The sequence below is a fragment of the Hemitrygon akajei genome, chromosome 11 (genome assembly GCF_048418815.1).
Source record: "Hemitrygon akajei chromosome 11, sHemAka1.3, whole genome shotgun sequence".
Classification (NCBI taxonomy): Eukaryota; Metazoa; Chordata; class Chondrichthyes; order Myliobatiformes; family Dasyatidae; genus Hemitrygon; species Hemitrygon akajei.
This window is the reverse complement of record NC_133134.1, coordinates 39,964,025-39,985,898: the sequence shown is the minus strand read 5'-3', so window position 1 is coordinate 39,985,898 and position 21,874 is coordinate 39,964,025. Positions and strand designations below refer to the sequence as shown.

Sequence of the window (21,874 nt, the reverse complement as noted above, 5' to 3'; positions counted from 1 at the left end):
AAAAAAGAGGGCCTGTTTAATTGAGGGCAGAGATTTGAAAGATATAACTTTTTTTCCCACATGGTAGTTAGTATCTGGAATGAGCTGCTGGAGGAGGTTGTGGAGGAGCAGCAGTGACAAATGGAGATGACTGGACAACGAGCAGGGAGGAGGGTATGAATTATTACCAGCAAGTTGCGTTAGTATAAATGGACCTGAAGGTTGGTATAGTCAAGTGCAGGGCCTGTTTCTATGCTCTACTATGCTGACTTTCTTGCTAATGGCAACAACACTTTGAAGTAGTTAACATTTGGCTTTGTCCTTAACTTAAGGTCACTGTACTGAAATGTTAACTGTTTTTCTCCGCATCCCAGCTGGCTGTGTATTTCCAGCACTTCCTGTTCATTTATTTTTGCAGCACCTGTGCTCATTGTGTTTTAGTGAGCAGGGCATTGTGCAAGTACTCTTCAGTAAGCACTGATCCTTTCTAATGAAAATAAAGCAAAGCTGTCAGAGGTGGGTAATTGGTCATATTAAATTTATACAGCTTTTATGGGCACAAGAAATGCTGTGCAGCTTTTGTTGGAGCTGGTCACTCCTAACAATGTGACTTGCCTTCATTTGACTTCCTCGTGCTGGAAAGCTAAGTTGAAGAATGCATTGCAAAATGTTAACCTACATTCCCCTCACTCCAGAGTCCATCGTATCTGGAGGTGAAGCTGCAGTGAATGTCCATACACCTCTGCAGAACAATGGTCCTTTCCAAAACTTCTAGTCAACAGCTTCCAGCAATTAAGTCTTTGAACTTGGGGTGGGGGGAGGGAAGGGTGAAAAGAAACTGCGGATTTCACTTTGGAAACACTTACTTTAGGGAGCATCTGTTACCCTCCACAGATGCTGCCCAATATATTTGTTTCCAACATTTTCTATTCTATAATCTGGTTAAGTGGAGGCTTTCTGAATGTCAGGAAACGTGCAATTTGGGTTCCTCTGTGGGATTCAAAACAGTTTCTACATTCATTTAGGGCAGGATGCATGTGCCACTTATAGCCGATTGGAACTTGTCATAATTATTCTGGTCAAGTGTCAATTCTAACAGTGAGCTAGAATTGCTTTCATAGCATGCACTTGGAATCTGTAATGGCTAAAAATATGGCTAGAAGCACGATGCTGAAACATCTATGCAAGCTTCTTTATTAAATCTCTCGTGCAAACTTTTTGGCACTGGCCCTTCTGGCCCAACTGCCTGCTTAACACCAGCTTAATTACAGGACAATTTATGACCAATTAACCTAATTGGTATGTCATGTACTGTGGGGGAGGGGGGAACCTCTGTACCTGGAGGAAACGCCTGTGCTCATGGGAAGAAACATTCTTATAGAGGCTGCTTGAATTGAAGCAGCCGATATCCCAGGCTTTAATAGTGTCACACTAACCACTGTGCTAACATGATGCCCTAAAATTGACTGTCTACTATGCAATTAAGTTTTAACCTGACAGGCTTCCTGGGTTTCTTTTTACTTACAGTAGATTAAGATAAATGGGTGTTTTCTGTAAAAGCAGAATTTGGGGGGAGCAACACTAAGTCACTTCAGGGTGCATCTGTGGAGGCAGAAGTGCTAAGCTACATGATAACCCTGCATCAGAATTGGGTTGGCCAACATCCTGTGACATCAAAGGCAACACGAGTGAATCTGCAGATGCTGGAAATAAATAAAAACACAAAATGCTGGCAGAACTCAGCAGGCCAGACAGCATCTATGGGAGGAGGTAGTGATGACGTTTCGGGCCGAAACCCTTCATCAGTAGTGAAGTAACATGGGATGGTTGGGGGGGGGGGGGGGAATAAGAAGTGGGGGGAGGGATGAAGTAGAGAGCTGGGAAGTGATAGGCTGGAGGGAAATGGGCTGGGGGAAGGTGGAGAATTATGGGAAATAAAAGAGAAAGAAATGTAGGGCTGAGGGGAGATTATAGTGAGCAGGAGAAAGAAAGAGAACCAGACTAAAATTATAGATAGGGATGGGGTAAGGGGGAAGGGGCAGATGTATCAATGGAGGTCTGTGAGCTTTGCCTCCAACTTTCACCCCGTCCTGAAATTCACCTGGTCTATTTCCGACACCTCCCTCCCCTTTCTAGATCTTTCTGTTTCTATCTCTGGAGATAGCCTATCCACCGTCTACTACAAACCTACTAACTCCCACAGCTACCTAGACTATTCCTCCTCTCACCCTGTCTCCTGCAAAAATGCTATCCCTTTCTCTCAATTCCTTCGCCTCCACCGCATCTGCTCTCAGGATGAGGCCTTTCATTCCAGGACAAAGGAGATGTCTTCCTTTTTTTTAAAGAAAGGGGCTTCCCTTCGTCACTATCAGCTCTGCTGTCCATCGTGTCTCCCGTATTTCACACACCTCTGCCCTCACCCCATCCCTCCTGCCAGCCCACCAGGGATAGAGTTCCCCTGGTCCTCACCTATCACCCTACCAGCCTACAGATGCAACGTATAATCCTCCATAACTTCCGCCACCTCCTACGTGATCCCACCACTAGCCACATCTTCCTCTTCCCCTCCCCCCCCCCCCCCCCCCCACTCTCGGCTTTCTGCAGGGATCGCTCCCTACGCAACTCCCTTATCCATTCATCTCCCCCATCCCTCCCCACTGACCTCCCTCCAGGCACTTATCCCTGAAAACGGAAGAAGTGCTACACCTGCCCCCACACTTCTTCCCTCACCATCATCCTAGGCCCCAGACAGTCCTTTCAGGTGAGGCACCACTTCACCTGCGAGTCAACTGGGGTGACATTGTATCCGGTGCTCCCGATGTGGCCATTTATACATTGGGGAGACCCGCCGCAGACTGGGAGACCGTTTCGCCGAACACCGGCGCTCAGTCCTCCGGCAGTGGCAGGATCTCCTTGTGGCCACACACTTCAGTTCCACGGACCACTCCCACTCCGAGAAGTCTGTCCATGGCCTCCTCTACCGTCAAGATGAGGCCACACGCAAGTCGATGGAGCAATACCTTCCACCTAGGTAGCCTCCTGCCTGCTGGCATGAACATTCAACTTGCAGACCTCCGTTGATACACCTGCCCCCCACCCCCACCCCTTACCCCATCCCTATCTATAATTTTAGTCTGGTTCTCTTTCTCTCTTTCCCCCTTCACTATAATCTCCCCCCAGCCCTACCTTTCTTTCTCTTTTATTTCCCATAATTCTCCACCTTCCCCCAGCCCATTTCCCTTCAGCCTATCACTTCCCAGCTCTCTACTTCATCCCTCCCCTTACTTCTTCCCCCCCCCCCCCCCCCCCCCCCCCCCACCATCCCATGCTACTTCATTCCTGATGAAGGGTTTCGGCCTGAAACGTCGTCACTACCTCCTCCCATAGATGCTGTCTGGCCTGCTGAGTTCTGCCAGCATTTTGTGTTTTTATCCTGTGATATTATCTATTTCTTTACGGATGCTGCCTGAACTGAGTGCCATTGACATTATTTACAGCTTCCAACATCTTCACTGTTCCAAGTTGCTGTTCTGTGGCACAATGTATTGCAACAATCTGACAATGTATCTTTGCTTGGGTCATTTTGGTTACTGGAGACCCCAAATGATAGTGAGCTACTGTGAATTGTTGTCTATGCAATTGTCCAGCAGAGGTCACTGAACAACAACTGAAACTCTCCTGATGTGACACAAATCTTTTCCTCTTGGTCTTTCATTCTCAAGACTACCTTGATAATTTTCTAAATATTGCTCACTTATGAGCAGTTTGTGCTAAAGATGAATTAAGGATCTTTAATTTTATGAATACTTAACCATACTTCTAACTCAAACAGGCAGTCCCTGCTTAATTTCTTTAGCTGATGGAGCGTAAGTGTACCACTTTTGATTGTAAAACAAAATGTAAGCTAAGTAAGAAAAAACTGTTATGATTTATTAGGCAAGTTTGATCCACGCCACAGCCAAGCTTTGTCAAATAGCTGAGTAGTTTGAACTTAGTCTTGGATACAGGCTTCAGTATTTCACTTCCAGAGCTTTGGCATTTGCAAATCTGTTACTATTAACTACAAATTCAGTCTGTGGTCAAGACAAGAGCGTGACTGCAAGTGAGGCAGGTAAGGGAATCGGAGGTTGTGCTGGGGAAGCCTCAACCCTTCTGTTTGCCCAACAGATCTGAGATTCTTCCTGAGCTATAGGAAGGATGAGCAACAGAACTGCGGCACTGTGGTTGAGGGAGCCATTCAAGAGTTGGGAGAAAAGGGATCGGCTGCAGTTGGGATAGTATAGCGTGGGGGTGGGGAATAGACAATTGTGTTGCAAAGATCAAGTGTCCTGAAGATTGGTTCCTGGGGTTGGGGTATGTCACTTGACATGAGGAATTTGAATAGGAAGGGAAAGATGGAGTTGTTGTCCATGTGGGTACTAACTATGTAGGAAGAAGTGAAGATCTTGCAGCTGTGGAAGTAATTGAAATGCAGTTCTAAATGTCATTTCTTGATTGTTACCTGCACCTCCTGCAAATTGGAATGGGGTTAATAAGATCAGTTAAATGTGTGGCTCAAAGAATTGTGTGGGAGAAGTGGGTATGAATTTGTAGGACTAGTACTAGGGAACAAGGGAGTGTTCCAATGGGACTAGTTCCTTGCAAATAATAACTAGGGTTTTAAACTGGGGGTGGGTTCAACAGATTGGAAAAGTGTGGATAAAGTGAAATGGAAGAAGGGTACAGGGGATTTTAAGTCTCTAGAGAAAAGAATAAAGCAAAGTTTAGAAAGGGGTAAGAATTTAACTTCAGGGAACATTAAGACAAATCTGAGAAAGGTGGTGAATGCAGAACTGAGTGTATTTGAATGCATACAGTATACAAAATAAGGTAGATGAGCTTGCATTGCTGCTAGAAATTGGCAGGTATAATATGGACATGACTGAATCTTGGTAGGAAGAAGATCACTTGTGTGAACTTGCCCAAGGATCCACATCCTATCAAAAAGACAGGGAGGTGATCAGAGTTTGAGATGGCCCTGGTTCAAAAATGGAATCAAATGTTTAGAAAGAGGTAACATAGGATTGGAAGATGTAGCATTCTTGTGGGTAGAGTTAATAAACAGCAAGGATGAAATGATCATGAAAGGAATATTACGCAAGCTTCTGAATAGTAGTCAGAATGTGGGGTACAAATTACAAGAGGAGATAGCATCAGCTTTTTACATGCCTTTTCTATGATAGTCATGGGGGTATTTCAATATGTAGGTAGACTAGGGAAAATCTGGTGGGTACTGGATCCCAATGGAAGGAATTTATAGAATGCCTGTGAGATGGTTTTTCAGTGCAGCTTATGGTTGAGCCCACTGGAGAAAATTCTGGGTTAGGTGTTGTGCAGTGAACTAGATTTGATTAAGAGCTCAAGGTAAAAGAATCAGATCACTGGAAAATAATCAGATCTCTGGAAGACAGCAGCATACCACAATTTTGAAAAGTCACTGGACGGAAGTGAGAGTAGTCACTATAAGTAAGGAGAAGGTGCTTGGGAAGCTGATCTTTAAAAGTAGATAAGTCACCTGGACCAGATGGACTACATTCCAGGGCTTTGAAAAAGGTAGCTGAAGAGATTGTGGAGGCATTAGTAATGAATTGCTAGATTTTTGGAATGTTTCCTGAGCAATAGAAAATTGTAAACATCATTCCACTCTAAGAAAGGAGGAAGGCAGAATAAAGGACATTGTAGGCCAGCTAGCCTGACCTCACTAGTTGGAAGCATGTTAGAGTCCATTTTTAAAGGTTGAGGATTGGGGTACTTGAAGGTACATGATAAAACAAGGAGTATAGTTTCCTTATGGAGAATCGTGCCTGACAGATCAGTTAGAACTTTAAGGAAATAACAGGCAGGATAGACAAAGGAAAGTCAGTGGATAATGTTTATTTGGATTTTCAAAAGACCTTTGACAAGGTGCTTCAGATGATGCAGCTAAAAAAGATGGGAGCCAATGGTATTGCAGAAACAAAACTAGCATGGATAGAACACACAAAATGCCATGGAACTCAGAAGATCAGGCAGCATCTATGGTGGGGAGGGGGAAGTACTGTCAATGTTCAGACTGAAACCCTTTGGCAGGACTGGAGGAAGAAAGCTGAGGGGTAGATTTGTAAGGTGGGGGGATGGGAGAGAAAGGCCAGGCTATAGGTGGAATTTGGAGGAGGGATGAAGCAAGGAGCTAGGAAGTTGATTGGTGAAAGAGACAAGGCCATGGAAGAAAGAAAAGTGGGGAGGAGCACCAGAGGAAGGTGATAGGTGGGCAGGAGATGACATGAGAGAGGTATAAGCAAATGGGAAATGATGAAAAGGGGGAGGGGTTGGAGGTATTACTGGAAACTTGAGAGCAATGTTCATGCCATCAGGTTGAAGGCTAACCAAACAGAATACAAGGTGTTGTGCCTCCAACCTGATGGTATGAATGGGTAGCCTCCAACTCAATGGCATGAACACACTTGGGTTTCAGCCCAAAACATTGACTGTACTTTTTTTCCAAAGATGCTGTCTGACCTGCTGAGTTCCTTCAGCATTTTGTGTGTTGCTCTGATTTCTATCATCTGCAGACCTTCTCTTGTTTGTAGCATGAATAAAATATTGGCTTACTGGCAGAAGGCGAAGAGCAAAAATAAAGTGGGTCTTCTCTGGTTGTTGGTGACCAGTAGTGTTCAGCAGGGATTGATGTTGGGACCACTACTTTTCATATAATATGTTGAGGATCTGGATGACAGAATTAATGGCTTTGTGGCCAAGTTTGGTGACAATAAAAATAGGGTGGAGAGGCAGATGGTGTTGAAGCCAGAAGCAGTTGAGGAACCGTTGGGAGAATGGGCAAAGAAGTGGTAGATGGAATATGGTGTAAGGAAGTGCATGATTATGCATTTTGGTAGAAGAAATAAAGGTGTAGCTCATTTGATATGAGAAAATTCAGTATTTGGAGGTGCAAAGGGACTTGGAAGTCCTGATGCAGGATTCCCTGAACATTAACTTGCAGGTTGAGTTAGTAGCAAGGAAGGCAAATGCAATGTCAGCATTCATTGAGAAGTCTCGAATATAAGAGCAAGGGTAAAATGCTGAGACTTTATAAGGATTGGTCAGACCACATTTGAAGTGATAGCAGTCTTGGGTGTCATCTTCAGGATTGGATGAGCTGACATTGGAAAAGGTCCAGGGAAGGTTTAAAAGTACAATCCTGTTAATGAAAGTGTTGATATATGAGCATTAGATTGTCCTGGGCCTGTACTCACTGGAGCTTAGAACAAGAGGAATCTCATTGAAACCTATTGGAAGGCCTAGATAGGATGGATATGGAAAGGATGGTTGCTATAGTGGGAATCTAGGACCAGAGGGCAGAGCCTCAATACAAGGACATCACTTTAGAGCAGATGTGAGGAGGAATTCCTTTAAGAATGGTGAACCTGTGGAATTCATTTTCAGATTCCTGAGGAATTCAATTTATTGGGCATATTTGAAGTGAAAGTTGACAGGTTCTTGAGTAGTAAGGGTGTCGAAGATTACAGGAAGAAGGCAGGGAATGGGGTTGAGAGGGAAAATAAGTTGAATGGCAGAGCAGATTCAATGTGCCTAATAGTGTAGCTCTGCTCCTGTATAATATACAATAATGAATGCTCATTAGCTGCTGGGTCTTGGTGAATTTGAATCATGTGCTTTCTTAGTATCAATTTTTTTTTGGTATGTTTTTTGGATGAGACATCATACTGAGCTCCTGTCTATCCTTCTATATGGATGTTTATATATATATATATTTAAAAATCCCTTGGAACTATTCAAACACTACCTTTTCCCATATCCTGGTCAATATTTATCACAGAGCCAACAACCAAAACTGCACAATATCTGTCCTTTACAAATCTGACTAAGGTATTTTGTCCCTAGAATGGTTGGCATGTTTTGTAGATTACAACTGTGGTTACTAGTTATTTTCAGGATTTTGTTGATACTGGCAAAGAGCAGTGTTTATTGGCCATTGATAGCAGTAAGTCTTGGAGAGGATATTCCCTAATGCAGTTGGGCTGACAGTTTCTGGATTTATACCCAATGACATGTGATTTGAAGGGATCCTGATGCAGTGGTGAAAGAGACTACAGGTTTTGGAGGTTCCATTGGACTAGTCTAGGTAAGTAATCTTGAGGCATTTTGTGATTTATGTATGCTACAGTTTTAGTGAATTGAAAGTAAATGTGATGAGTAAATTTGTTCATGTGGTGGATGGGGGTGCCAATTAAGCAGACTTTTCCTTAATGGTGTTAAACTGCTTGACTTCTGCTGTACTCCTTCCTAATCAGAATAAATTTTATTAACACTGATCTATGTTGTAAAATTTGTTTTGTGGCAGTAGTGTAAGACATAAAAAACTTGGTTACAATAAAATAGTACAAAAGAGGAATTGGGTGTCTGTTCAGAAATCTGATGGCAGGGAAAGAAGCCATTCCTAAAAAAAAAAAAACTGACTTGGGGTCTTCAGGCTGCTGAATCTGCTCCCTGTTACTGGTAATGAGAATGGGGCACGTCCTGGGTGGTGATAGTCCTTAAAGATGGAAGCTGCTTTAGTGAGGTGCCACCTTTCAAAGATGACTCGATGTTGGGGAGGACTGTGCCTATGATAGAGCTGCCTGAGCTCACAACCCTTGCAGATCTGTTTTGCTCCTGCTTCTGCCTTGTTATCTGTTTTTCCCCCAGCAGTAGTGTCATTGGTGAATTTTAGAGATGGTGCCTGAGCTGTGTCTAGGTACAATTGTGTGTAGATGGTGCAGAGCAATGGGCTAAGCACACAACCTTGGTGTGGCCATGTTGAAAAAACAGTATTTCACTGCACTTCTGGTAGTGTCTTAGATGGTAGAACAGAAGGTTTTCCCATGGTGGCGTAGTCTAAATCTGGAGGGCATTGTATTAAGGTGAAAGAAGAAAGCTTTAAAGGATTCTGAAGGAAAATTTTCTCCAAGGTGGTGGGTAAAGCGAATGAGCTGCCAAAGACCCTGCAACAAGTTGCGAGGACTGATGAAGAAAAGTCATCAGTGTCTCTTCTCCACACCCCCACCCAAAATTCAGAAGTACTGCATACACAGCACCTTTATTGTTGTCAGAGGCCTTCCATCCTTCCCACAATCTCTTTAATCTCCTGTCTTCAGGCAGAAGGTACCACAGCACAAGTATCAACTGTCAGGATGGGTAGCAGCTTTTCCCTCTAGTCTGTTAGACTTGGCACCTTGCTGCCACTCGGCATACATGTACACCATGCCTGAATGCTCTGCTGACCTTGACCCCACCCACCCCAGCCCCCAACTTAGTCACGTTCTCATTCTGCACTGGTCATTTCATCTTGTTGCTGCTTTACATATTTACAAGAATGCTTGTTTTATTACAATAGTGTCTTGCATAAACCTAACTTGAGGTCAACCTGTTGATCTTCATGTCATGCCACGCGGGGACTGGTGCTGATATTTTATGAATGTATGTACTGCTTTGCACCAGGGAAACTGTTTTGTTTACACTTGTATGCTTGAATGACAATAAATGAAGTAGGTGGCAGAGGCAGGTACAGTTACAACATTTCATTTAAAATGCCTGAATAGGTACAGTACATGGAAAGCAATGGTTTAGAGTTGTAGACCATTTGGATTAACTTGGGAAAAATTGCTCAGCACTGATATGTTGGGTTGAAGGGCTTTTTTCTTGCTACATAACTGTAAATCTATCAAGTGATCTTATAGGGTAATGGGGGTTGTTTTGTGGGGTTAGCAATGGTAATGACATTGGCTGTCAAGGTCAGGTGATTTGGCTCTTGTTGGAGATGACTTTAGCCTGTCACCTCTTACAATGTTATTCATCACTAAACCCAGGATCACTAAACTAAACTTGACTTCACTTGCTGAGGAATCGTGAATGAAATTGAACTTGATATAATTATTAATGACCATCCCCAATTTTGTTCTAGGGATGGAAGTTTGTAGGTAAAACACTGATACTTGAGACAAGGGCACTAACCAGAATATACCTTGTAATGATGTCCTAAGGTTAAAACAGAAGATGTGGAAATATTCAGTGGAGCATGTAGCATCTTTGTAAACTTTGGATACTGTTGTAGGGGAATGCCACAGAGACCAGGTTACTGATGCTGAGCATAGGCCTGTGTTGCAGAAGGGAAAGAGGGAGAAGAGGGGAGTGAATACACCTCAGATTTGAAAGGTGGGGGGGGGTGGAAGGGAGAGAAAAGCCAGGCTATAGGTGAAACTTGAAGGGGGAGGGATAAAGCAAAGCACTAATACGTTGATTGGTGAAAGAGACAGAAGGCCATTGAAGAAAGAAAAAGGGGAGAAGAGGAGCACCAGAGGGAGGTGATGGGTGAGCAAGCTGATAACATGGGGGGGGGGGAAGGGGGATGGGAAATGGTGAATTGGGGGGGGAATCAAAGTTCATGCCATTTGATTTTTTTTTTTTTTGCCAAAACAAGCAGGATTTCCCAGTGGCCACCCATTTTAATTCCACTTCTGATTCCCATTCCAATTATGTCCATCCATGGCCTCCTCCACTGTCATGATAAGGCCACACTTAGACTGGAGGAACAACAGCTTGTATCCTGTTTCAGTAACCTCCAACCTGGTGGCATGAGCATTGATTTCTCTAACTCCAAAAATCCTCCCCCCCCCCCCGCACCCCACCATTTCCCATCCCCTTTCCCTCTTGTTATTGCCTCCCTCTGGTTCTCCTCCCCCCTTTTTCTTTCTTCCATAGCCTTCTGTCTCTTTCACCAATCAACTTCCCAGCTCTTTACTTCATCCCTCCCCCTCCAAGTTTCACCTGTCACCTGGTGTTTCTAAACACCCCCCCACCCCATCTTTCAAATCTACTCCAAGTTTTATTCTTTAGTCCTGCTGAAGGGTTTCGGCTCAAAATGTTGACTGTGCTTTTTTTCCATAGATGCTATCTGGCCTGCTGAGTTCTTCCAGCATTTTGTTTTTGGTTGCTTGGATTCCCAGCATCTGCAGATTTTCTTTCTTGTGAAAAGAGGGGAGCAGTATTGATAGGGGACTCAATAGTGAGAGGAGCAGACAGGAGATTCTATGGATGTGAACAGGACATCAGGATGGTAGGTTGCCTCTCATGTGCCACTGTTAGGGATGTCTTGGATTGTGTCCACAGCAATCTGGAGGGGGAGGAGAGCAACCAGATGTCTTGGTACATGTTGGTACCAATGACATAGGAAGGAAAAGCAAAGAGCTCTTGAAAAGAGAATTTGGAGAGCTAGGTAGAAAGCTGAGAAGCAGGATCTCCTGGGTAGTAATTTCTGGATTGCTGCCCGTGCTACGCACCAGTTAAGGAAGGAACAGGATAATTTGGCAAATTGATGTGTGGCTGCGAAGCTGGTGCAGGAGGCAGGGCTTCAGGTTATTAGATCATTGGGATCTCATCTAGGGGAGGTATGACCTGTTCAAAATTGACAGGTTGCACCAGAACCCGAGGGGAACTAATTTTCTCATGGGGTAGGTTTGTTAGAGCTGTTGGGGAGGGTTTAAACTAATGTGGCGGGGTGGAAACCAGATAGGACGGATGGTTTAAAGAAAAAGATGGCGTGCAGTGCAACTGACAAGAAGGGCAGGTAGATGATAGGACATAATTACAGCCAGAAAGGTGAGTTTCAATGTATTTAGGATGCAGAATCAAAAAAGGTGGCAAATACAGTACTCAGTGTTGTATCTCAATGCATAGAGTATCAGAAATAAGGTGGATAATCTTGTTGCACTTTTACAAATAGTTGGGTATGATGTGGCCATCACTGAATTGTGGCTGAAGGATGGTTGTCGTTGGCAGCTGAAGATCCAAGGTTACCTGTTGTATTGGAAAGATAGGAAGGTCGGCAGAGGGGATAGCATAGCTCTGCTAGTAAAGAATGGCATCAAATCAGAAAGATGTGACATTGGATCAGAAGTTGTTGAATCCTTGTGGGTTAAGTTAAGAAACTGCAAGGGAGAAAGGACCCTGATGGCAATTATAAACCTGCCTCCCAACAGTAGCTGAGATGTGGACCACAGATTACAACAGGAAATAGAACACATGTGTCAAAAGGGCAATGTTTTAATAGTCATGGGAGATTTCAACATGCACATTGGGGGAAAACTAGGTTGGAAACGTATCCCAAGAGTGAATTTTTTGAATGCCTATGAAATCTTAGAGCGGTTTGTTGTTGAGCCTACTAGGGGAGGGCGGTACTGGATTGGGTGTTATATAATGAATCAGAGGCGATTGGGGAGTTTGAGGTAAAAGAACCCTTTGGAGACTGTGATCACAATATGATTGAGTTCAACTTGAAATTTGATGGGGAGGAGGTAAAGTCTGATGTAGCAGTACTTCAGCGGAGTAAGGGAAATTACAGTGGTATGAAAGATGAGTTACCAAAGTAAATTGGAAGGAGATGCTGGCAGGGATGTCAACAGAGCAGCAATGATGTAAGTTTTTAAAGGAGAAATGAGAAAGGTACAGGGCAGATGTATCCAAAAACAAAGTACTCAAATGGAAAAATAATAGAACTATGGCTGACAAGGGAAGTCAGAGTTGATAAAGCAAAAGAAGGGGCATACAACAAAGCAAAAGTTAGTGGGAAAACATAGCATTGGAAAGCTTTAAAAACCCTACAGAGTAACTAAAAGAATCATTGGCAAGGAAAAGATGAAATATAAAAGCAAGTTAGCAAACAATCAGTGGATATTAAAAGCTTTTTCATGTGTTTTTTTTTTTAAAAAGAGGATATAAGTGCTAGAAAATGAGGATGGAGCAACGTTTACTTGGGCGGGGTGCAAGGAGTTGACAGATGAACTAAATGAGTATTTTCCATCTGCCTTCACTGTGGAAGAAACTAACTGTGCTGGATGTTGAAGGGCATGAGGGAGAAGTGAGTGCAGCTACTATTACAAAGGAGAAGGTGCTGAAAGTTTCAGACCTAAGTGCACCAAAGTTACTCAGGCCAGATTCTGAAAGTGGTAGCAGTAGAGGTTGTGGAGGCATTAGTAATGATCTTTCAAAGATCATTGGACTCTGGCACAGTGCCAGAATACTGGAAAATTGTAAATGTCGCTCCACTCTAAGAAAGGACATAGGCAGCAGAAAGCAAATTATAGACCAGTTAGCCTGACCTCATTGGTTGGGAAGATGTTGGAGACAATTGTTAAGGATGAGGTTATGGAGTACTTGGTGACACAGGACAGGCAGGACAAAGTCAGAATGGTTTCCTTCAGGGAAAATCATGCCTGATGAACCTGTTGGAATTCTTTGAGGAGACTGCATGTAGGATAGATAATGGGAATGCAGTGGATATTGTATGTTTGGATTTTCAGAACTGCTTTGACAAGAAGCCACACGTGAGGCTGCTAACCAAGTTAAGAGCCCATGGCATTACAGAAAATTTACAGGTACGATTGGAGCCTTGGCTGATGAGAGGCAGCCAGTGGACATAAAAGGATCCTTTGTGGTTGGTTGCCAGTGACTTGTGGTGGTCTGCAGGGGTTGGTGTTGGAACAGTCTTTTTATGTTGTATATCAATGATTTAGGTGGAATATATGGCTTTGTTGCCAAGTTTACAGATATAAAGATTTGAGGGGCAGGTAGTGTTGTGGAAGGACTTGGACAGATTAGGAGAATGAGCAAGAGAGTGGCAAATGAAATACAATGTTTGAAAATGCATGGTCATGCACTTTGGTAGTAGAAATAAATGTGTGGACTATTTTCTAAATGGGGGAGGAAATCCAAAAATCTCAGATGGAAAAGGACTTGGGAATCCTTGTGCAGAACACCCTAAAGTTTAACTTGCATGTTGAATTGGTGAGGAAGGCAAATGTAATGTTAGCATTAATTTCAAGAGGTCCAGAATACAAGAGCAGGGATATGATGCTGAGGCTTTATAAGGCACTGGTGAGGCCTCACCTTGAACAGTTTTGTGCCCCTCATCTTAAAAAAGATGTGCTGGCATTGGAGGGAGTTCAAAAGGGGTTCACAAGAATGATTTTGTGATTGCAAGGGTTGTCGTATGATAAATGTTTGATATTTAGAAGGATGAGGGTGGATCTCATTGAAACCTTTTAAATGTTTAAAAAACATAGTAGATGGGGAAAGGATGTTTCCCGTGGTGGGAGCGTCTAGGACAAGAGGGCACAGCCTCAGGATAGAGGAGTGCCCTTTCAAAACAGATGTGGAGAAATTTCTTTAGCCAGAATTTGTGGAATGTATTGCCACAGGCAGCTGTGGCGGCCAGGTTGTTTGGTGTATTTAAGGCAAAGCTTGATCAGTTCTTGATGGGACATGGTATCAAAGGTTATGGGGAGAAGGCTGGGGAGTGGGTCTGAGGAGGGGGTGGAATGGATCAGACATGATTGAATGGCAGAGCAGACTTGATGGGCCAAATGCTCTAATTTCTGCCCCAATGTCATATGGTCGAAAGAGAAACAGCTGAACCCTCCAGGGTAAACAACCATTTCTTCAATCTGACATGGTAACCTTTTCACTCTTCATCAGACCAGGGAGAATTTGTGAGTGTTTCCACTACTGTTTACTACTTTTTCAGATTTCCGGCAGCTGCATTTTTTTTGTTTCATGGTTGATGGCCCTAATCTGGGCTGATGAATTTCCATCAATAGACTAATTATTCTCTTTAGGACTGAGAGTTCCTTTTTGCTGTTCAAATTGTACTTTGATATTATCTGTAAATTGGTTTGCTGATCAAAGTTTGAAATGTGTATAAATGCAGATTTTCCTTACATCTTTATAGTACATTAATAGGACAATGGATTGTCATGAGCTGAAATTTCCAGTTCCTTCATTACAGATATTGACATTCTGTGTCATGGTTGTTTACATCACCTGGTTCGCCATCACCCTCTTTATACCATCACCCTTATGGCAACCCCGTTGTCTGCTTGTCCAGAGGAGATGTATTGCAACCAGTGTTAACTGTAGTTGTAAAGTGATAGCGTGATCGTTCAGCTTCCGTTATGGTTTTTCCTAAAACCTATCTTAATAACAATAGGATAATCCAGCATTGCAGAAAGAAACGCTGTAAACATTTAACGCCAGTCCGAATGCAGGCGGACCCTCGGGTTTTAAACACCCCGGCAATCCAGCCCAGCCACAACGAAACCCGGGCGGCCGCTGGAGACAGACAAATCTCGCTCCGCTGCGGGGCCGCGCACGTACAGGGCCGTGATGTCACGGCGCAGAGAGGCTCTTTGTCGGGGGGCGCGCGCTGCAGCAGCCGTGATTTGTATCTCGTGCAAACGCTGCGAGTGTTGTTGGTCCCGACGTGTTCACCCCCACTTTAATAGATGACTTTCTTCCTTATTTTTTTTTAAAGAAATATATTTATATTTTTAACTATAGCGTACGAGAAAGAACCAACCCGCTGTGAAAAAGGGGCATTTTTTATAAGTAATGTCGAATCCCGGAGCTCGACGGAACGGGTCAAGCATTAAAATCCGCCTGACAGGTAAAAGAAGTTCAGTTGAATAAAATTCCTGAGATAATTTTCATTATTTATGAATCCACTGGCGAAAAGTGTGTTGGTGGGGTCCAAAAAATGGAATTCGGGTAAGAAAGCTGTGTTTCTAAAACCAGTTTTACCCCCCTCCCCCATGTTTCTGTTTGCTTAGTGCCAGTTTGTCGCCCCGATTCGAGGCGGCGGTGCTTGGCGGCTGGCGGCGGCTTCTCCCTCCGCCCAGCATTGGAGCTACTCGCGCATGCGTGCTGCCCGTTTCCTGGTACAAAGTCAGCCATTGATGGAGCAATGGCCATGTCACTGGAGGATTATCATAATTACGCACAAAGTGTATTGTGATTGGCGAAATTTGGATCCTTGCAAGTGTAATAATTAACAGAAGAATGAGACTTGGAGCATAATATCTGTCTATCAGACCAAATGACTTTAAACTTGGCAATTTCATTACTGTCGAATTAAATTCATTGTTTGTGCAGAATGCAGTGCAAATTCAATTGATACAGGAAAATAAGTTCATTGTGATTTAATTAGATTTTACATGGATTAGTTTTCCTGTGGTGGAAATGTTATGAGGGGTCCCTATACCTTTGTGGATGGGTTTAAACTTGAGCAGGAGAATGGCAACTAGAGTGATGGGACAAATCGATGTATTATGTAGTGAGACTAAGGAAGGACAAGCAAATGAAACGGAAAAATTGCAGTCAGTAGGATTAGTTGAAATATAACACGAGGGTAAAATCAAATGGTGATGAATGCAGGACTGAAGGTGAATACACGCTGTATATGGAATAAGGTAATTGATCTTGTAGCACAGAGATTAGAAGGTATGATGTTCTGGGCATCAGAGTTATGGCTGAAAGAAGAGAGCTTAGCATCCACAGATATGCCTTGTATTGAAAGCACAGGCAGAGGAGGAGGAATGTCTCTGTTGATTTAAAAAAAATTAAATGAAATCTTTCAAAAGAGGTGACATTGAATCAAATATGTAGAATCCTTGAGTAGAGTTAAGAAACTGCAAGAGTAAAAAGACCATGATGGGAGTTACCTACAGGCTTCTGAACAGGATGTGGGATATACAGTAAATTGTAACAGGAGATAGAAAAGGCATGTAAAAAGGGCAATGTTATGATAGTCATGGGAGATTTCAATATGCAGGTAGATTGGCCAAGAGGGAATGTGCAGAATGCTTACAATATGGCTTTTTAGAGCAGCTTGTAGTTGAGCCTACCAGGTGAAAGGCAATTCTAGATTCAGTGTTGTGTACTGACCCAGATTTCATTAGGGAGCTTAAGGTAAGAAATTGTTATGAAGCAGTGATGATGAGTCACCCTGTAATTTGAGAGGAAGATGCTAAAGTCAGATTTAAGTGTAGTAAAGAGAAATTAGAGGCATGAGAGAGAGAGAGAGAGAGAAGACAATATTAGGGATGAGGGCAGAACAGCAATGGCTGGGGTTTCTGGAGCCAATTTGGAAGGTGCAGGATAGATACATCCCAAAGATGTAGTTCTAAAGGGAGTGTGAAGCAGCCATGGCTGTCAGTGGAAGTCAGACAAAAGGAAAAGTGTGAATATAATATAGGAAAATTAGTTGGAAGTTAGAGGATTGGGAAGCTTTTAATAATCAACAGAAGGCAACTAGAACATGAGAGAACAGATAAAATATGAAGGGAAACTAATATAAGAGGATACAATGTTTTTCCAGATATATGGTATAAAGAGTAAAAGAGGCAGGAGTGAGTATCCGACCATTGGAAATTAATGCTGGAGAGGTAATTGGGGACAAAGAAATGGCGGAGAAAAATGAATAAGTATTTTGCATGATTGTTCACTATGGAAGATACTAACAGTATAGTAGAAATTCAAGATTGTCAAGGAGCAGAAGTGAGTGCAATTGCTACTACTAAGGAGAAGGTGCTTGGGAAGCTAAAAAGTCTGAAGGTGGATAAGTTACCTGGACCATATTGATTACATCCAAGGCTTCTGAAAAGAGGTGGCTGAAGAGATTGTGGAGGCATTAGTAATGATCTTTCAAGAATCACCTAGATTCTGGAATGGTTCCAGCGGACTGGAAAGCTGAAGATGTCACTCCACTCTTTAAGAAGGGAAGAAGGGAGAAGAAAGGGAAATTATAGATCAGTTAGCCTGACTTCAGTGGTTGGGAAGATGTTGGACTTCATTGTTAAGGATGAGGTTTCTGGACATTTGGAGTTGGATGATAAAGTAGGCCAAAGGCAGCATGGTTTTTTAGGGGAAAACTTGCCTGATAAATCTGTTGGAATGCATTGAGGGGGGTAAAAAAAAAAACAAGCAGAAAATTCAAAGAAGAGTCATTGGATGTTATGCTGCATAGGAGGCTGCTTAACATGAGTCCATAGTACAACAAGAAAGATACTAGCATGGATAGAAGATTGGCTGACAGAAGGCAGAGAGTGGGAATAAGGAGGCCTATTCTGGTTGGCAACTGATGACTAGTTGTGTTCCACAGGAGTTGGTATTGGGATTGCTTTTTATGTTGTAAATGTCAATAACTTGGATGGAGTTGGTGACTTTTTGGCCAGGTCTGAAGGTGATACTTGGGTGTGGGGGCAGGTAGTGTTGAGGGAATAGGGACTCTGCAGAAGGATTTAAACAGTTTGGGAGAATGGACAAAGAAGTGGTAGATGGAATATAGTGTTAGGAAGTCTTCGGGCATGCACTTTGGCAGAAAGAATCGAGGTGTAGACTATTTTCTTGAGGCTTTATAAGGGGTTGGTTAGACCACATTTGGAGGATTGTGAATGGTTTTGGACCCCTTAACAAAGCAAATCTGTACTGACATTGGAGAAGGTTCAGCAGAGGTTCACAAGAATTATTCCAGGGATTAAAGAGTTAATGTTTGAGGATACCTTGATGGCTCTTGGCCTGCACTTGCTGGAGTTTAGAAGAATGAGAGGAGATCTTATTGAAAGGCTTAGTGGATGTCAAAAGAATGTCTTGTGCAGTGGAAGAATCTCAGACCAGAGGGCACAGACTCAGAATAGAGGGATGTCCCTTTATAACAGATGAGTTAAATTTGTGTATGGCGTTCAAGTAATTGAATATATTTAAGTGGAGGTTAATAGGCTCTAGATTTGTCAGCGTATCAAAGGAGAATGGGGTTGAGAGAGAGTCATGATGGAATGAAAGAGCAGACTCAATGGGCTGAGTATCCTAATTCTGCTCCTGTATCTTAGGATTTTATGGTGGCTGATTATTTTTTTTGCGTGTGGTTGATAGTATTACAAAGTTTGCCATCTTTTTGCAGTTTAGCAGACTATATACTAACTAGTACAGTAAATATGATCATTCTGTACCTGTCACTGAATTGCTACTTATGAAAATACTTTCCCTTGTTAATTTGTGCTTATTATCTTTTGTCAAAAGTCTTGTACAAATTGTCTGGGATAATTTTTTTAGTTCCTTGAGTTACTTTGTAACTTTCTTTGTCACATGGCCAAACATTTAGAAGTCAGCATTGTATGTATTATGTGAGATATTACAATTTTGTTCAGGTTTTGACACTGTTTCATGTGTACTGTTCAGGTTGGCAAAAATCTGAGTGTTATGACAGACAATTTTTACAAATGTAGATTTTTCATGCAGAATTTCACATTTTAATTGTGTAACTGGCAATTGAGTGGGTTGACTTTTAACAAGATCAAACATGGTAATTTTTGTTTATCATCTCTACTTTTATTAAGCTTCATGATACAAAATAATTTGGGTTGAGTTAGAAAAATCTTGTATTCCAAGTAAAGTGTGTGATACATTGCCCTTCAGAAACTACTTAGCAAAGATTAAATTAACCCTTCAGGTATTCAGTGTTACTGTTAATAATTTTGCACTGATTCTGTTTTCTAGATTTTGACAGAAATGGTTTGTAAATGTAATGACTATCATTTTGTACATTAATTATTTTTAGTGTATTTTCAAAATGTGACCCCTTCCAAATTGTCCTGAACCTGTTGGAGATTGTAGATCTTTCTTAACCCATGTGTTTATGGTGATATTAGTGTCACAGTTTTAGGATGAAAAGTTCGTGATTTTACTTTTGGGTAAAACACTATCTATTGAGGTGGATAATTCTGAGCTCACGATCAACACGTAGAACAGAACATATGTTCTGCTGAGCGAATTGGGCATCTACCATATCCCTCCATTCTGCATATTCATGTGCCAATCTAAGAGCATGTTAAACACCTCTGCTGTATCTGCCTCTACCACCAAATCTGGCAATGCATTCCAGGCACCTGCCATTGTTAAAAATAAAACTTGTCTCTCACATCTTTTGAACTCACCCCTCCTTAAGCTTTAACACAATGTCTCAGAATCTTTTTTTGGTCCAACATATGCAATCATGAAAAAGGCATGCCAGTGGTTCTACTTTGTTAGGCGTTTGAGGAAATTTACTATGTCACCAAAGACTCCTGCAAATTTATACAAAAATGTACTGCAGAGCATTCTGACTAGTAGTATTATAGCCTGTTACGAAGGCTGAAATGCACAGAATCACAAGAGACTGCTACAGATTGCAGATTGGGCCAGTTCCAACATAGCACAAGCCTTGCCACCATTGTGAACATCTTCATTAACTGGTACTTCAAGAAGGCCACATTATCATTATGGGTTCTAACCATCTGGTACATGCCTTCTTATTAATATCAATCAATCAATCAGGGAGGAGGTGCTGGTTACTAATGTCCCCCAGTCAATGATTAAGAAACGTCATCTTTCCCTCCATAAAATTTATGAACAGTCCATGAACACAACTTCATTGTTTTTATTTGCTCTATTTTGTAATTCATGGTAAACTTCATTTGTACTCTTCGCTGCTCCTCCTCCTCCCCCCCCCCCCCCCCCCCCCCCCCCCATTTCCACTTAAGCTTATACCCTTGAGTATTTGACATTTCTGTCCCGGGAAAGCGACAGACAATCTAGGCTATCTTATCTATGCCTCATAATTTTGCTTATTTTTCAGGTTGCTCCTTAGCCTTCTGTGCTCCAGCAAAAGAGGTGTACAGTAGGTTTGTTCAACCTTGTAGCTAATATTGTCTAATCTAGGCACCATCCTAATGAGCTTTTTCTGCAATCTCTCCAAAGCTTTCACATCTTTTCTATCATATGGTGACCAGAAATGGATGCCATGTTCCAAAAGTGGCTTAACCAACATTTTATAACATGACTTTCCCATTTTTATACTCCATATCCTGACCATTAAGGACAAGCATGCTGTTAAGGGTAAATATTGTATTTACATCCATATCCACTTGTGTCACCATTTTCAGGGAGCCATAGACTTGCATTTCAAGATTTCCTTCATATCTGTGCTTCTAAGGGTCCTACCATTTTCTCTGTTCTCAAATTTCCAACTGATCTCTATCTGTTTGTATCATTTGACAACCTGCCTTAACATCTACAACTTCGCCAATTTTAATGTCATCTGCAAACTTGCTTATCAGGATATTTACATTATCATATGAAACACCTTTGGTCACAAGCCTCCAGTCAGAATAACTCCCCTCCAATACTACCCTTCTATGATCAAGCCAATTTTGAATACAGCATGCTAATTCACCATGGATCTTGTGATTTAATCTTCTGGACCATGTCAGATTCTTCACTGTAGTCCATGTAGATAACATCCACTGTACTCCCCTCATTAATCTTCATTGCATCCTCAAAGGCTTTGAAAGATGGCAAACTCTCCTTGAAGGGAGATTGTAGCTATATTATATTTCATACTGTCAATGAAGTGCCTGTCTGTGGAGCCAAATGAACAAGGATCATTTTTATTGATTACTGTTGTAGCTTAATCTCATCAGGCATCTGGTGAGTTGCTGACTGTTGACAACTTGTATGGACAGTAGACTAGATTGGAAAGTCATTGTTAAGTTATTTGTCACTGAGTTGGTGTGATTGTTTCAAAACAGTTCCATGGCATTAAAATTCTGACACCTGCTAGCTCACTGTCCAACTGTTGCTGCTAGTTGTTCAGTACTATTTCATAGTTGCAGAAGTTATGAATAGAAGCAAAAATGTTTTTAAAAAGCCAGAGGGCAGCTTCCCCAAAGGAATTGTTTAATTTTTGCATGTTTGGCACAGACATCACAGGCAGAAGTTCCTGTTCCTCTGTTATACTGTTCTATGAATTAAGGTGTTGCTAAAGATGGTTAGATAACATTGTGAAGTTGCATTGTTTGGTCTTGAAAGCTATGATCATGTCGTGTAAGTCATGCACATTGCTGGAGTTACACTTGTGAACAGATATTAGGAATATCCTATTAAGCCTCGTTCCTTGTGCTGTTAGATGATGGGTGGGCTTTGGGGAGTTTGTAGATGCTCTGGAAGAAGTTTG

The 21,874-nt window shown here is 42.2% G+C and overlaps 1 protein-coding gene across 4 annotated transcripts in view; it reads left to right on the top strand.

Annotated features, from left to right (window-relative positions):
* The first annotated feature begins 15,255 nt into the window (after window positions 1–15,255).
* smurf1 (SMAD specific E3 ubiquitin protein ligase 1) overlaps window positions 15,256–21,874 on the top strand; it is a 126,305-nt gene continuing 119,686 nt past the window's right edge. For all 4 annotated transcript variants that reach the window (XM_073060671.1, XM_073060670.1, XM_073060668.1 and 1 more), the window contains exon 1: window positions 15,256–15,493. In XM_073060671.1, the coding sequence (XP_072916772.1) occupies window positions 15,439–15,493 (55 nt within the window). In that variant the 5' untranslated portion in view covers window positions 15,256–15,438. The remainder of the gene's footprint in view (window positions 15,494–21,874) is intronic.